Here is a 14,413-nt window from a genome sequence, read left to right as displayed (position 1 = left end):
AAATCTGAAAAGCTCTCAATACAATTCTCGCTGGCCGTGTGCAATCTCTCATTTTTGTATATTGCACACGGCCAGAGATTTTATAATATGATATTCTTTAGCTCTTCATTGTTTAAAAATATATTTAGTATACATAGAAGAACCTTCTTTACATTGGTCATTGTTTGTTCAAGCACCCGGCAGCTGTAAATGATGTCACAAATATGAAAAAAAACATAGCTTTTAGTTTGTAAGCACGTTAAACATCAGCCATTACACTGAAGTGGCACAATATGGCTCTACTCACAGACCAAGCTCGCGCTTTAAACTTTTTAGAGTAGAACTTTGTATATTTTGCATTCAGCTTAAGCTACAATATCGATGAAGAGCTTGTTAACATAATCTAATCCATACAGCGATCAACCAATAATCAATTTGTTTACTTTTTGGAAATCATGAAGCTCACTAAAAATAATGTCCAAATTTTCTTGTTTACTTTTTCACGCCTTTTTTGTTTCTCTATTTTTTTGTTTTTATTTTCCTAACTTATTTCGTGTTATATATACTTTTCAATTGTAAATGAATTTGTCGCAAATTAAACTTCAAAACACCGAAGTTGTTATTGGCCTTGTCGGCAGCCAGAGCATAGCACAGCCAGGCGACACGTCTAAATACTTTACGCGCACGAATGGCGGCGAGTCCGAGCGGGTTTACGTGGACGGCTGCACAACAGACACTTCGAATTTGTTTTCCGCTGGAAACCTAAATAACTATATTGAACATGCAGTCAAAGGTAAGAAAAACGAAAAGTCTAATTTGTATGTGTCCTGTGGTGCTCTCAGCGCATTCTACACTAAATTGGACAGACATTTTAAAACATTTCATTTTTTCTTATAGGAGGAACATCGGCGCTGTTTATTTCGGGATCTGGCATCACGAGGTTGGCCGACTACGATCGCAAAAAGCTGATGAGCGATCTTTGCCGCAGCATTGATCAGTCTATGGCGCACATTGACCCGGACATCAGCATGACATATGCGTTTGTCGGCATTACAGACAACAAGCTGGTCAACCTGCAGGGCGGGCGCAACGATGGGCGCAGCATCAGCGCGGACAAGCTGGAGAATGGCCTCGCAGGCTTGCACCGCGAAGTGGAAGACTGGGCAGAAACCGAGCACACGATCTTGCAGGGAACCACGCTGCCATTCATCTTGTCGCTTCACTTTGAGAGCTTCAAGGGGGTGCCGACCAACGGGCACCTGTGCCTCGTCGACCTTAATCTGGTGAGCTGGATGCCGTTAGGTATTTCAGGAGACCCCTCAAAAGCAATGCTGTCCACAAACAAACTCCATCAGTCGGCAAAGTCTCTGTCAACCCTGGTTCACCTGCTTGCCAACGACGCTGTGCTCAGTGGTGCCACTATTCCAAACAACGCGCTGGTCAGCCTAGTCAACGAATTTCTCAATGGGGAGTGCAAAACTGCCTTTATCCTCTACCTCAACACCGACGACGGTGCCGCGGAGGACATGGGCGCATCGGTCGATCTGATAAAATCGTTGCGCAAGCTGCGTAGCCGCGAAATTGTCCGCCCAGTCGACCGCCGCGTCATGTTTTTCTACGAAAAGGCAAAATTCTACCAGGACGCAAAATACAGGTTACAAGACGAGCTCGCGCAGACATTCGATAAGAACGAGCAGCTAGAGAAGGACCTCGACGATATTCAGAGCGATTTTAGCGCCGAGCGCGAGGCATTGGCCAAGGAGGTCGAGCATTGGCAGGCGAAGAGCAAGACGCTGGAGGAGACCATGCAGGCGTTAAAGTCAGAGTCCGCATGTATTGAGGCCGATGTCCGTTGGGAGAACGCAAAGCTGGTGACGGAAAAACTCGCTCTAAAAGATGAGCTGCGGCGCGCCGAAGTCGAGATGACTGCCGCTGAGGACTCAAACTCCAAGCTCATTGATCTGTATGAGGGCCTGCAAAGCTCGTACAACGGATTGGACTCGGTGTACAGTGAGCTACTGAATGCGTACCGTAAGCTCAAGGACCGCTTCGGCACACTGGCTGAGGACAACTTGGCCCAGCGCCAGACGATTGGTGACTTGGAGACGTGGGCCGAGGAGAAAGCGCAGAGAATTTCAGAGCTTAAGGCTGAGATAACCTCGGTTGCTGCCGACCGCGACAGACAGCTGGAGGCGCTTGAGCGCAGGCACGCGCAGGATGTCGAGGCCCTAGAGATCCAGATCAGCGCTGAGACCCAGCGGGCAGCTGAGCTTGCCGCCAGGGTAGCACAATTGGAGACAGAGAACAAATCGCTTTCCGTGTCGCAGTCCAGGGAAGTTGCAGATCTCCAGTCCATAATACATGATCTATCCTCACAGCTCGAGATCTCGCAGCGCCAGACAGCTGCAGAGACTGCGTCCATGACAAAGACACTGCGTGCTTCTGAAAACCTGGCCAAGCGCCTGGAGTCTGAAAACACCCGGCTGACCAACAAAGTTGACGAGCTCATGGCCAACGACGATATCAAGATGGAACTGGCCGACAAGGAGTCGCAGTGGGGCAAGGAGCGCGAACAGCTGACACGTCAAATTACTCGCCTACAGCAAACTGCCGAGAACGCCGAGCGCAGGGAGTCTGAGCTGCGCGAGGAAAGCGAAGCGCAGTGGTCGTCATGGGAGGCGGAGAAGAATCGCAACCATGAAAAGTACCTCAAACTGAAGGATCGCTTCCGCGAAGCCGTAGAGTATGCGGCGGACGTGCAAGTCAAACTCGAAGAAGAGCGTGAGGGTGTTACTGGGACGGCTGCATTTTCATATAGCGGCAGCACAGACAGTGCCAACGGGGACTCTCACAAGCATACTCAAATAAAGCCAGTGCCACAGCGCAAGGCGCCGGCCAAGATCAAGAAGCCAGCGATTAGGAGGAAGTCAGTACAATTCTCTGAAACGGTCGAGGAAGAGGAAACGCAGGGTGAAATTCAAGTTGGTATTCAGGCTGACGATGGTGCAGATGCTGGTGCCAAAGCAAGCGAGACTGATATGGAGATGGAGATCGATGAGCCTGCGCCTTCAACATTTGCGCTCCCCGTATCTCCTATCGCACAGCGAGCGTCCAGGCTGCACACTGCAACTCGCACTCGCACACGCAACTCGCGGCCCAACTATGCTGAATCTGACGACAACGATGATAACTTTGGACTGGTCGATATTGAGCCCGGCTGCAATCGCAGAGTCTCAAAGGTGGCAAATGCCAAGCCGCGCATCAGCCGGGCAGCTCGCTCGGAATTACCAACACCAGACGCACCCAATATTGAAAATGCGGACAGCGACGACTCGGAGATTACATTCAACACATCATCGATCTTGCCACCAGTACCGGCAGCCAAGCCGCGCAAGGCGCTGCGAGGCAGAAAGACCGCCGAGGAGCTGGATGCCGAGCTGAGGACCCAGCCGGCAAGGAGGCGGGCAGGCACAAGTAAGAGCAATGGCAGTTGCAGCACCAATAGCAGTGGCAACGCTGGGGGTGCAGCAATGGACACAGTGGAGGTAGAGAATATTGCTTTGCAAGCAAAGAAGATATCGCCAAAACGCAAGCGTGCAGTAGTGGCGAAGCGGGCGCCCAGATCCAAGGCGTTAGGTGTGGCCGCTGTCGATCAGCTTGCCGAGTCGGTTGAAGCAACGGTGATTTCGCAGTCCGCTGCACCCGCCTTTGCTGCTGGGGAGGGTGCAGGCGCGAATACACTCAAGAAGAAGCGCAAGCTCAATCTGAACCGCATGCGCAACCTGCTGGGCCTCCCCGTTGATAGATCCGCCATGCTGACAAACTCTAATCCGCAGGCCATCAAGTTCATGGTCCCGAAAATTGGGCCCGCCAGCTCCTCAGCTGGTCAGTCGGTGACGTCAGCGGCATCTGAAGCTGATCCATATGACACTGATTGAATGTTCTAAACACCTTTCATTAATCAATCCAATTGATCCATCCACCCTAACCCCAGCTGGCTTTTTTTAAAAAATTGCTGCGGGCAGCCAACTGGTGGTGCGATTCTCTTTTCTCCAAGTTTAACTTATTCCTTTTCTATTTCTGTTCTACCATATAATTCGCTTCTTCTCGCAGCATTATCCATTCAACACGCACGCGCACACACATATACACGCTCAAACTTAAACACTATTTATTGTTTCAAAATGGTCAGCAGCAACACCAACCAGATAAAGAAGGCTATTGTGTTTATCGCCAACGGCACGGAGGAGATGGAAGCAATCATCACCATGATGTTCTGCGCCGAGCAAGTATCCAAGTGCTCGTTTGGCTGTTGAAACAACCAGCAGCACCATCACATGCAGCCGCAACGTACGAATTGTACCTGACGCCTACCTGGGCGATGACTCGGTAAAGATCAGCACCTACGACGCGGTTATAATCCCGGGCGGAGCTGAGGGCGCGGCCACGCTTCCCAGAACGCGCAGGTGAATTCTGTATTGGCCGAATTTTACGCGCAAAACAAGATTGTTGCGGCGATATGTGCTGGAGCCTGGCCATTAAAAGCGCGGGGATCCAGAGCAAAGTGCCGCACCCAATTTGCTTGACATCGCACCCCAGTGTCAAGGACCAGTTGAAGAACGACTTTGTATACAAGGAGGACCGAGTTGTTGTGGACAGTAATCTGGTCACCAGTCGTGGCCGGGAACAACGTTCGAGTTTGCGCTTCGCCTTGTTTCACTGCTGGTGGACGAGGACAAGGCCCGCGAGGTTGCCGGGCCGATGATGCTGAACTTTGAAATTTAAAGGGCAAACATACGGTTTCGTTTTTTCTACGTAATTTTATATTAAGCGCGCTTCGCAAGAATAAACAGCTTGGTTGCATATGATTTTTTATTTTTTTCCGATGCGAAGCATGCATTTGTCTATTTGCGCAAGCTCTTGCTCAGTCAAAGTACACTGGCTTGCAGAATCGTCGTCGCTCTCTTCGTCGGAGGCGTTCTCGTTGGGCAGAGGGCGGCGGAGGCTCGAGTCAATCGCACCCATGTCCAGCAGATACTTCTCAATGTCTTGCGCTTCGTCCGCATGCCACCAAAGCGGTCCAAGCGCACGAGCTGCCCTTGCATATCGCCCTTGCCGTAGACCAGCAGCGTCGGCAAATTAGCATCCGGATAATTATGGATACACTCGACAGAGACGATCTTGACAAACTTTGTCGCGCGGTACTGCTGAGCGAGCTCAGACAAAATGCGATTCATCAGCTTGCACTCTGGGATGCTGTCGCGGAACAAATGCACAACAATCCATGTGTCCTTGCTGGCCCCGTGACCTCGCGCTTATAGTCGGGCTCGGAGATATGCATGAGCTCACCGAATTTCTCCTTGTCCAGATGCGCTTGCATTTCGGCCAACCGCTGTTGCCGGTAGAACTCCAGAATGCGGTCGTCTTCTTCGTCCTCCAGCTCATCGAGCTCGTCAAGGTCGAGATTTTCCAGGCGCCTGCTCTCCTCTTCCTGTGCCTTCTCTACAGCAGAGTCGTAGATGTCGTTTTGCGTGATCTTGACCTGCTGGGGCAGAATGCCGTGCTTGCGCAGAATATCGTTCCACTCGGTGTCCTCGTTGGGATCCATTGCCGGCTATTTAAAACTATGTTGTTAGTTGAAATGAAGGGGGTAGAAATAAAGAAAGAGAGTTGCACGCAACTGCAGCAGCAGCCTAGGCAGATTCTGGATGTACCATGGCAGCTTGCCACTTTTCCGTCTTTGTTTGTGGGGGGACACCACGTGAGTACAAACTGGGGCTAGATTTGCAATTGGTATAATGTAACTCGAATAAATAGCGTAAACAAAAATATTTATAATAAAGAAAAATCTACTTGCGTGATGACTTGAGAAGCTTGGCCTGCTTGCCGTACTTGACCAGCACACGCTGCTCATGTTCTCCAGATCCCACTCATGGTAGATGATCGATAGGCTGTCCTTCATGCTCAGGAACTGCTTGTTAAAGTCTTGGGGCTGACCCGCCTGCTGACCCATTGCGCCCATCGTGCTCATGGCCGCCATATCGCGGGTTCCGTCGGCCGAGTTCTCCCCACCAAGGATAAGCGAAAAGACGCCGCGCAGGCCAAACAGATTAATAAAGTACCACGACAAGGACGAGACCCATCTGACATCCATGTTCGGCGTCATAATACCAGACTGCAGCATCTGCTTGAAGCGCACGCCAAGGGGGAAGGGTAGCTTGATCAGAATAAAGCCCGAGAAGAAAACTGGATCCAGCCCATGATCAGGGTCTGTGGCACAATGCCCATCATCTGCTTCTTCATGCCGTCCATCATCATCTCCATGTTCTTCGGGTCGGCCATCAGGTTGGCGGCGCTCTGCTCCTTGGCTGCCTTGTTCTTCAGATATGTGCCCTGCTCGTAGGCCTCGCACAGGTACCTTTTCCGCTCGATGAAGGCTGCTGCTGGGATGTACGATTTGTTTTGGGCGAGGATTTGTCCGCGCATAAGCGCCTTGCCCTGTCGAATGTCCTTCACGTCGGGCTTGGGTGGCTCGCCCGTCATCAGGATTGTGAGCTGGTGTCTGAATACGCCAACAAGGACCATGATCAGAGTGATTGGGAACAGCACCCAGTCGCGGATGCTGGATCCAGGAACATAGCCTGATCGGTACTACTATCAACAAGTGGTGTGTGAAGATAGTTTGTGTTCCCAAGATAATAAGTCAGTTTTTTGTGCCAAGTCGGTTTTGGAAACGGTGTTATGCATTCACGACCCCACTTTCAGCCTTTTTTGACAATCCTGTTTGCAAATTGTGTTAAATGGGTGTGTGTCCAGAATCATACCTTTCTGCCAGACCGCTCATCTTGGCGTTCAGCGAGTTAATGTGTGTAAAGTTAAAGTCTGCGTTGCGGACACAAATGACACGTGTTTATCAGGGCGAATGTGAACGGCAATGAAAAAAGTCTTGAATTAATAATTACAAAAACAAAAAGGAATGGAAAATTTGGAATATAAAAAAGACGTGTCGACTCGCATTGCAGAAGCAGCACGGTTGTGATGGAAACAATTAGGAAACCCCGTGCACAAGTAAATGGGAGCGGTGGCTTTTAGTTGAAAGTTAAACTATTTTAATCGGCCGCCTGGAGATTAGGATCAGCAGAGAGCTTGAGCTTGAATGGATAATTGTGTTCAGGCTATGTCGCAGAAATGGCTGTCGCTGGGGTCTTTATAAGTTTTTGATTCTGCACTCTCCATTTTTTGTTGAATAGGATTTGGCTGGGCTTGGAAAGCGTTGCTGCGGCGTAGTACGCGTCACCATTCTCCAATTCGCCGATGCACTGCTTGACCGTGACACCACTTGGATTTTTCTCGTTGCTATTGTGGTCAATTGACATAGCATCGACTGGCATTCCAGGTATGCAGGCATGTCTTGTTGGTGCACTGCAGCAGGCTGTGGCAAAAGCTCATTCTCGATGATTTTGTCGACGAGCTCGATTGGCCCACATCTGATACTGCAAGTTGCTGTTGCCACTGCTGTTTTTCCAACGCGTCGTTTTTCTCTTACTGCCAGATCTTGCGCTGAATCTTGCCCTTTGACCATCTATACTTGGTGCTGTAAGTTCCAATGATATTGGCTGACAGGTAACCAACAGGCTGTGCGACACATCAGTTGCAGTGCCGCCATCTGTGCGCTTAGTATTTATTGGGCTTGTAATTGGCCTTGCCTAATTTGTGTGGATCGGGCACTCAGTGATGTTTCTCCATCTCAGAATGGCATGCCGGGGCAGAACTTGGACTTTCAGAACTCATCGATTAGGAACACTTTGAGACCATGTCGCAGCAGCATCTTGCGCCTGCCGGGGTCAATGAAAAGAGCATAATTGAGCCAGCTGAGGATTTCTTTATGCATCAAGTCATAGGTGTAAGGGAACCGACTGCCCACTTCTTCCGCTTTCGTTTTTGACAATTTTTTCGACATTAACAGCCGTCCCGGTGTCAACAGTCTTTCGGGTCTGCTTGCTTTTTTAGGGTGCTCTTGCTTTGACAGCAGACTGAGCGGCGAGTTTAGTGGCGGCCAAGTACTTTTTTAGTGATTTTTAGTATTTTTATTTTTACAAATATATTGAAATTTAAAAATTCCAATAAAACGTATCCGACCAAAAAAGGGGGACCCTCTCAAATTGAAAAGCGAGACATCCCATATAGCATTGATCTAATCAGATCTGTTATTTAAAAGCAGAAGCAACCTGACTTTTCCACTGAAAGTACGCTACGTCCTCCCTCAGACTTTTTCCCCTGCTTGTAAAGTTGGGAAATTAGGGAGAAAAAACACACTCATCACAACCGTTAAGTGTACAAAATATCACGTATGCAATTTTTATTGCTTTTTTGGCTTTTGGTTTTGAAAGCTTTCAATTATTATCACATACAAAATCGACATTTATTCAAGAAAAAAGGAAACTCGATTTCACCCCACCGATAAACCTTCTTCGTATTATCGTACTTTAAAGCAATTAAACAGCCACCAACAACAAAAAAGCAAGCACTTTTTATTTCTTTCTCATGAGTCTTGGGGACATGCAGCCCACGGAGCCCCGTTCGCGAAGACGAGGCCAAGAGCAGCGGCAATCTGCTCGCCAGTCAAATTCTCCTCGGCGCAGCATGCAAAGCAACGGAGCAACAGCAAGCCAAGGCAACGCTCCCAGAGGAGAACACCGAGTACCTAAATCCAAAGCATTTACTGTCTCAACCCCTACCACTGGGAATGAAATTGGTCTGGCATCATCTGGGACCACAGAAGGGAATTCACTTGAAACACAGCGCTCTTCGGTAGAGGCGGCGTCGAGAGACATTAGCCGTATGCTTTTTCTGGCTGGATCCTCCGCCGCTGTTGCACAGTCGCCTATCATTAGATACACAGCTGAGGAATTGCTAGCGCTGCGCGAGAGTAGTCTTATTCGGCTGCCGTTGGACTTTTCTCCGTATACGCCGTTAAGGTACGCTAATGCCCTTTTTTGTTTTGCGTGTACACTTTGCTTGATTTTTTTGGTGCAACTGAACTCTTGTTCGCTTGCGTTTTCACGGTGGACATGTACTCTGAATGCTCATTTTATTTATCGTTTTTCTGTTGTTGAATTGGTGTAGGCCCGGGTCGCAGGTGAAGCTGCCTGAAATAACACAGGCCACCATTGATGCCAAACTGTCACTGGGAAACCCGTACATCGGCCTTGAACATATTCCTCGGACTCAGAAAGGTACAGAGACAAAACAGAAATGAAACCATAGGCTTAGTAAAATACAGCTTAAAAATTGGTACCCTACGAATATCATTTATATTGTGAACGTCATACTAAAAAAGTATTGGTTTTGTGACTTGTTCTCTTTTTCATCACTTTGCCTAATAGACATTGTTCTGGCGCCGCAGCGGTCAGCAAACTTGGCGCATCGCGGGCAGAACGCGTCGCAACGAGTTTTCGGAGTTCCGCGCAATAACGGTGTCAACAGCAACCAGGTGGTGGCCATGTTTGATGGTGGCGTTGTCCCAGAGGGCCGCAACGCCGGCGGCGGTTACGCGTCCAAGGGTTCTAGCACGTCATCCATCGGCACTCGCGGCAGTGCGGGGCGGTCTGGCAACAATGCAGCGGGAGGAGGCCAGTCGACAAATCGACAACACAACGGCCATGACAACAGCCGAAGCGGCGTTGTCTCTTGGAGAGCATCGGGGCCGACACGGACTCCTGGAGGGAGCATCTCAATGGCAGCAGCAGCAGCAGCAGCACCCGCAGCAGCAACGCTGTCAAACAACCACGGCCACCTAGGCGAAATCGCCGAGGGCGGCAAGCCAGAGTGGATGGACGATGATCTTGTTTACGACGAGAACAAGAGCGCGAGACAGATGCATGATATGGAGGAGTGGAAGCGGCGCATGAAGGAGGGCGGTGGCACCAATGGATCCGCTTTGCAGCTCGGCGGCAACAACCCGAACGCCATCGATATGAGCAGTGGGCTGGCTGCTGATCAGATTGATCAGTCCAGTGCAGGCGGCGATAAGGGTGCGGTGCGCGGGTCTCGCTTCCTGCGTCTGTTTTCGGCAAATGAGCAGCAGGCTGACCACGCTGCTGCTGATTTGTCTGGGTCTACGCTGCCAGTGCCTGGCGGCTTGCTGCATGACGTGATGGCGGCATCGGCATATGCCAATGGTCTGGCGTACCCCAATGACAGCCTCCAGCAGCCGCAGCAGCAGAGTGGAGACCAGCTGTCCAAACTGTTCAAGGTATTTGGCAATAAAGTCAGTCTCGGAGGCAACGCCAACGCCAACGTTCCGGTGCCAGGGCCGGCCGCAGCAGCGTCGGCGAACGGCTGGGCGGCACACGAATCGCAGAACGCAGCGCTGGCGATGCACAACGCCCAGGCGCTAAACAGCATGCACGCAGTAGAGTCCATGCGGATGGCCATGCTCATGCAGGCGGCGGCCAACGACACCTCGGTGATGGGCCAGCATATTGAAGCGGTCGCCCAGCAATCGGCAGCGATCTCGGCGGCGCCAGCACCCCTTGGCTTGGCACCAATGTCCTCTGCGGCGCAACCCAGAGTCTATCGCCGCCAGTGGCGGCAGCGACATCGGTGGCCGGCCAGCGCGTGCGGACATCCAGCCCAGCACCGATCAACGAGGCGCTGCGCGGCATCGTGCCACATCGGTGTTCCGCAAGAGCGTCCAGGGCGGCGGTCATTCGGCTGGCTACAAGCGCCCCGAAAGCATGCCGGCGTCGCGCGCAGCAACCCCAGCGCGCAGTCTGCCGTCGTGGCTCGTGGAGCTGTCGCGTGGTGGCGCTTCGCCCGCGAGCGACCCAGCCAACGGCGCCGCACTGGCGGCCAACGAGTCGTTGCTGGGCGTGCACGACGCGGCAGGGTCGCTGGAGCGCGAATTCCCGGCGCTGGGCATCAAGGCGCAGCAGGCGGACAACCGGTCGGTGTCGTCACTGTCAGTGCAGCCGTCTGTCGGTGCGCCCAGCGAGGCTAACTCCGAGGCTGCGCAGAACCCAGAGGTGCAGCCTATGGCCATGCACCAGATGGCGGTCGGCGGTATTGCGATGCCTGCGCCTGAGCCAATGCAGCAGATGCACCATGCCATGCCGCCGCCGCAAGGCATGATGGGCATGCTGCCACCGCACATGATGATGCCTGGCATGGTCCACCCGTCGTCAATGGGCGGGCAGATGCCACCGATGGGCGGGCAGATGCCACCGATGGGCGGGCAGATGCCACCTATGGGCGGCAGATGCCACCGATGGGCATGCTGCAACCCCACCATCCGATGGCGTTCCACCCGAACATGATGTATGGGATGATGGCGCCGCCGCCGCCACCACCAGGCCTGTTCGGGGCGATGCCACCAGGCAGCATGCCGATGGGGCAGATGGGGCAGATGCCCAGCAGCGAACACCAACAGATGATGATGAAGATGATGATGATGCCACCCGACATGCCGCCCGGCCTAATGTACGGCCAGATGCCCGGCGCACCGCCCCCGCCCCCGCACCCACACCCGCACCCACACATGTACTCGGCTGCCATGCCATACGCCGGAATGTCCACCCAAATGTCGGGACCGCCGGACGCTAACATTTCTGCTGGTGCTCCCCAGTCACCCAGTCAAATGTTCCAGCACCAACAATAATTTTTTTTTGTTGGTGCTCCCCCTTTTTTATGCATGGATTCTGTTTTTTTATTATTCTTCCCCCTTTTTCTTTTTTTCAATTGAAAGTCTGACCATGCAAAGCTTTATTTTCAACTTTATCAAAAAGCGATACATTTTTCTTTCACTTTACAGGCCTGCCATTTTTGATTTCAAATGAATTTCAATTCAACCCCCGTTGAATTTGCTCTTGTAAAAATCGAATGTGAATTCAACGATAATTTACAAAATAGCATTAAAATAGAACAAATTATCGAAAGCCAATACTTGGTTTGGGTTAACACACATAAAAAGAGAATCCTTTTCCCGCTCCTCCAAATACATCTTGTCAACAGTTGGATAGGTGTAAATACTAAAAACAGGATGTATCATGATAATATGTAAAAAAAAACACGGATATACGAATTGAAATAGCTGGTGATTTTAAAAAAAATATTTTTGTTAAAGTGAGAGAAGTGGGCTGAAGTTAAAATAGCTGTTAGATCAACGGATACCATTGCTATTTTCCTTGACTGCTACAATAAATCAACTTTTGCAGGTAAATCTGAACTACAAATGTATACAATCTATACATGAAAAGAAGAAAACAATTATATTATACTTGAGCCTTTAGAGGAATACAAAAGATTGGATAATATAATTAAAAATTATACATTCAATATTGCTATGAAAAAATGTATCATTTGGTATTTGTATAAGCAACAAAAAAATCGGTTCATCATAAATTACCATTAAGCGGAAAAAATAGAGATCCTCATCTCACAAATCAAACTAGTTAACATGCTTTTCAAAGAATATAAAAGCTATTGATACATTAATTGGCTGCGCAAAATCTGAAAAATAGGCGTGAGATAAACAAATCGTTATTGGAGGCATACTACAGTAACCTCGTTAAAGTGATAACACTTATACAATGAGAACCTACAAGCAATAAAGACAAGTAGCGGTCAGCGTAACTACGCAGCCAATAGTATTTTTATTTATTTAGTTTAATATTTAATTAGTATGGTATAAAAAATTTAACTTTAAAAAGGTTGAAACAGTGAGCCAGTATGTCAGTGGGCCGATTAATATATGTAACTGCTAGAAAAGAAAAAGAAAAATTTGTTGAGAGATTGGAGCCTAATAAAAAGGTACATCTAATGGCTGAAGGGAAGCACAAGAACAGTCAATGACACTGCATGCCCTGCCAGAAAAACTAATATAGACAGTCTCCAATTCAAATTTTGCTAATACAACTATTGTTGCAATAGCTATAAAAGAGTAGACGTGGATGGTAAAGTACAGCGGCAATTGGTCTTTACCTCGCACATATTAGTGTACATTAATCTGATGTGGCTTGATTCGATTAAACCACTTGGTCGGTAATGTGGGCATATGGTCATATGGACATATTTTTGCAAAGCACCATATGCTAAACAATTCATTTGCTTGAGCTCTCGATTTGGTTTATTTATATAAGGAGCTATGTAAACGGTAGTCGCTACTGTGGAGAAATTAAAAATGCTTAAACATTTGAATTCATGTATGTTGAATTTGTCCTTGTCAAATTTAAAACAGCAGAATTCAAATGGAATTCAACCAATAGCATGCAAGTTGACGCAATTCAACAGTGGGTACGCTAGTATAGTGTAAGTGCTAAAAACCATTAACCCAGTGTTCTTAAAAAGGTTGGCTTGGCGCTATCAATAAAAAGCTGCTGCCTTTATTAAATTCCACAAAGCAACTTTATATAAATTTGAATTCAACTGGTTTGTTGAAAAACTGAAAAAAAGAGAAAATTGCACACCACTTTTTCATTTTGATCACATAAAAAGAGAAGAAATTTCTTCATCCTCCAAATTTTTAATCTCATTTTTAATCTCACTTCTCATTCATCATAAAAATACTACTATACAATACGCATTATATATTTTTATCATCAATAAGCTATAAATCTTATTTAACGTACAAACATGGTTACAACGACAAACCGTATTATATCGCACACCCGTACAATCCGGATAAAGAAACCGAATCTCCGTTTGATCTTGACGAAACTATTGAAACTATTATTTCTTCCCATCTAAAGAAAACAAAAAAAATAATGTAATGTTTGCATTTACAATAACATGGTAGTTCAACAATTGAAGTGGTTGACTGCTCAATGACAATTCGGAAAAAGAATTAGAAATCAGAGAAAAAACCAAGTTTTTGTTTAATTTGGCTTTGGTATATTTCACAAGAACAATTTACAGCCGTCAAATAAGTTTAACAAAAAATCCAACTGGCCCAAAAAAATGTGAAAAAAAGTAAAAAGTAAAAACAATTCAAATCAACTCAAGAATGAACCATCTGTAATCACAAATAATAATACAACATACGAACAACCTAAAACACTGCGTTCAGGCCCAGTAAACACAAAAACCTCGCCACCACAGAGGATAAAACCCACAGTACCAAAACCCACAGCACTAAAAACCTCAGCACTAAAAACCACAGTAGCAATTGATACAAAAAACACAGCAGCAAGTAGTTCAAGGGTCACACGCAGCATAACAACAGGTTACGCAAAATTCACAACATCTACACGTGCCAAAACAATCAACATTGACAAAAAGAAAATAACTGAAAAAGAGCAAACATAGTATAACAACAATTTATGCAAAATTTACATCAAATAAGGCGAACGCCACATTAGCAATAAAACGCAAAGCCCTTAGCAACAAATAAGAGGGGATAAAATCATATTGTAAGACCCGTTGGAAATGCAGCCAG

At 48.1% G+C, this 14,413-nt stretch overlaps 7 protein-coding genes across 7 annotated transcripts; 3 read left to right on the top strand and 4 right to left on the bottom strand.

Annotated features, from left to right (window-relative positions):
* The first annotated feature begins 514 nt into the window (after nucleotides 1-514).
* BX661DRAFT_204595 (uncharacterized protein) lies at nucleotides 515-4,040 on the top strand. Its single transcript, XM_051538564.1, has 2 exons — nucleotides 515-772; nucleotides 877-4,040. The coding sequence occupies exons 1-2, from the start codon at nucleotides 559-561 to the stop codon at nucleotides 3,915-3,917; spliced, it is 3,255 nt and encodes a 1,084-aa protein (XP_051392838.1). The 5' UTR covers nucleotides 515-558; the 3' UTR covers nucleotides 3,918-4,040.
* A 123-nt stretch (nucleotides 4,041-4,163) lies between these two features.
* Nucleotides 4,164-4,764, top strand: BX661DRAFT_197538 (uncharacterized protein; the record flags this gene model as incomplete). Its single annotated transcript, XM_051538138.1, has 4 exons — nucleotides 4,164-4,276; nucleotides 4,323-4,445; nucleotides 4,510-4,645; nucleotides 4,678-4,764. 4 exons carry the CDS (start codon nucleotides 4,164-4,166, stop codon nucleotides 4,762-4,764), a joined length of 459 nt encoding a protein of 152 aa, XP_051392837.1.
* Nucleotides 4,765-4,907: 143 nt separating this feature from the next.
* On the bottom strand, nucleotides 4,908-5,696 carry BX661DRAFT_170181 (thioredoxin-like protein; the record flags this gene model as incomplete). Its single annotated transcript, XM_051533592.1, has 3 exons — nucleotides 4,908-5,227; nucleotides 5,329-5,593; nucleotides 5,694-5,696. 3 exons carry the CDS (start codon nucleotides 5,694-5,696, stop codon nucleotides 4,908-4,910), a joined length of 588 nt encoding a protein of 195 aa, XP_051392836.1.
* A 132-nt stretch (nucleotides 5,697-5,828) lies between these two features.
* BX661DRAFT_180442 (integral membrane protein DUF106-domain-containing protein) lies at nucleotides 5,829-7,178 on the bottom strand (the record flags this gene model as incomplete). The annotated part of the gene is given in 6 exon segments (XM_051535474.1): nucleotides 5,829-5,870; nucleotides 5,885-6,196; nucleotides 6,259-6,601; nucleotides 6,616-6,633; nucleotides 6,804-6,823; nucleotides 6,965-7,178. The coding sequence occupies 5 exon segments, from the start codon at nucleotides 6,821-6,823 to the stop codon at nucleotides 5,829-5,831; spliced, it is 735 nt and encodes a 244-aa protein (XP_051392835.1). The 5' UTR covers nucleotides 6,965-7,178.
* Nucleotides 7,129-7,660, bottom strand: BX661DRAFT_91700 (uncharacterized protein). Its single transcript, XM_051539590.1, has one exon. It carries the CDS (start codon nucleotides 7,559-7,561, stop codon nucleotides 7,187-7,189), a length of 375 nt encoding a protein of 124 aa, XP_051392834.1. The 5' UTR covers nucleotides 7,562-7,660; the 3' UTR covers nucleotides 7,129-7,186.
* A 656-nt stretch (nucleotides 7,661-8,316) lies between these two features.
* BX661DRAFT_91682 (uncharacterized protein) lies at nucleotides 8,317-11,110 on the top strand. The gene is made up of 3 exons (XM_051539589.1): nucleotides 8,317-8,957; nucleotides 9,106-9,215; nucleotides 9,366-11,110. Exons 1-3 carry the CDS (start codon nucleotides 8,524-8,526, stop codon nucleotides 10,979-10,981), a joined length of 2,160 nt encoding a protein of 719 aa, XP_051392833.1. The 5' UTR covers nucleotides 8,317-8,523; the 3' UTR covers nucleotides 10,982-11,110.
* A 2,830-nt stretch (nucleotides 11,111-13,940) lies between these two features.
* On the bottom strand, nucleotides 13,941-14,217 carry BX661DRAFT_180437 (uncharacterized protein). The gene has a single exon (XM_051535473.1). It carries the CDS (start codon nucleotides 14,190-14,192, stop codon nucleotides 13,971-13,973), a length of 222 nt encoding a protein of 73 aa, XP_051392832.1. The 5' UTR covers nucleotides 14,193-14,217; the 3' UTR covers nucleotides 13,941-13,970.
* Between the last annotated feature and the right edge of the window lie 196 nt (nucleotides 14,218-14,413).

The sequence above is a fragment of the Kickxella alabastrina genome, assembly GCF_025024165.1.
Source record: "Kickxella alabastrina strain RSA 675 chromosome Unknown BX661scaffold_7, whole genome shotgun sequence".
Classification (NCBI taxonomy): Eukaryota; Fungi; Kickxellomycota; class Kickxellomycetes; order Kickxellales; family Kickxellaceae; genus Kickxella; species Kickxella alabastrina.
Note: the sequence above shows the minus strand (reverse complement) of the source record. Positions and strands in the feature narration are given on the sequence as shown.

Excerpts from the sequence above, each read along its gene's own strand:
- BX661DRAFT_204595 (XM_051538564.1), top strand. The coding sequence starts at position 559 with ATGAATTTGTCGCAAATTAAACTTCAAAACACCGAAGTTGTTATTGGC. Across the intron at positions 773-876 it reads TATTGAACATGCAGTCAAAG|GAGGAACATCGGCGCTGTTT; the intron begins GTAAGAAAAACG and ends TTTTTCTTATAG.
- BX661DRAFT_91700 (XM_051539590.1), bottom strand. The coding sequence starts at position 7,561 with ATGGTCAAAGGGCAAGATTCAGCGCAAGATCTGGCAGTAAGAGAAAAA.
- BX661DRAFT_91682 (XM_051539589.1), top strand. The coding sequence starts at position 8,524 with ATGAGTCTTGGGGACATGCAGCCCACGGAGCCCCGTTCGCGAAGACGA. Across the intron at positions 8,958-9,105 it reads TCTCCGTATACGCCGTTAAG|GCCCGGGTCGCAGGTGAAGC; the intron begins GTACGCTAATGC and ends GAATTGGTGTAG. Across the intron at positions 9,216-9,365 it reads TATTCCTCGGACTCAGAAAG|ACATTGTTCTGGCGCCGCAG; the intron begins GTACAGAGACAA and ends TTTGCCTAATAG.
- BX661DRAFT_180437 (XM_051535473.1), bottom strand. The coding sequence starts at position 14,192 with ATGCTGCGTGTGACCCTTGAACTACTTGCTGCTGTGTTTTTTGTATCA.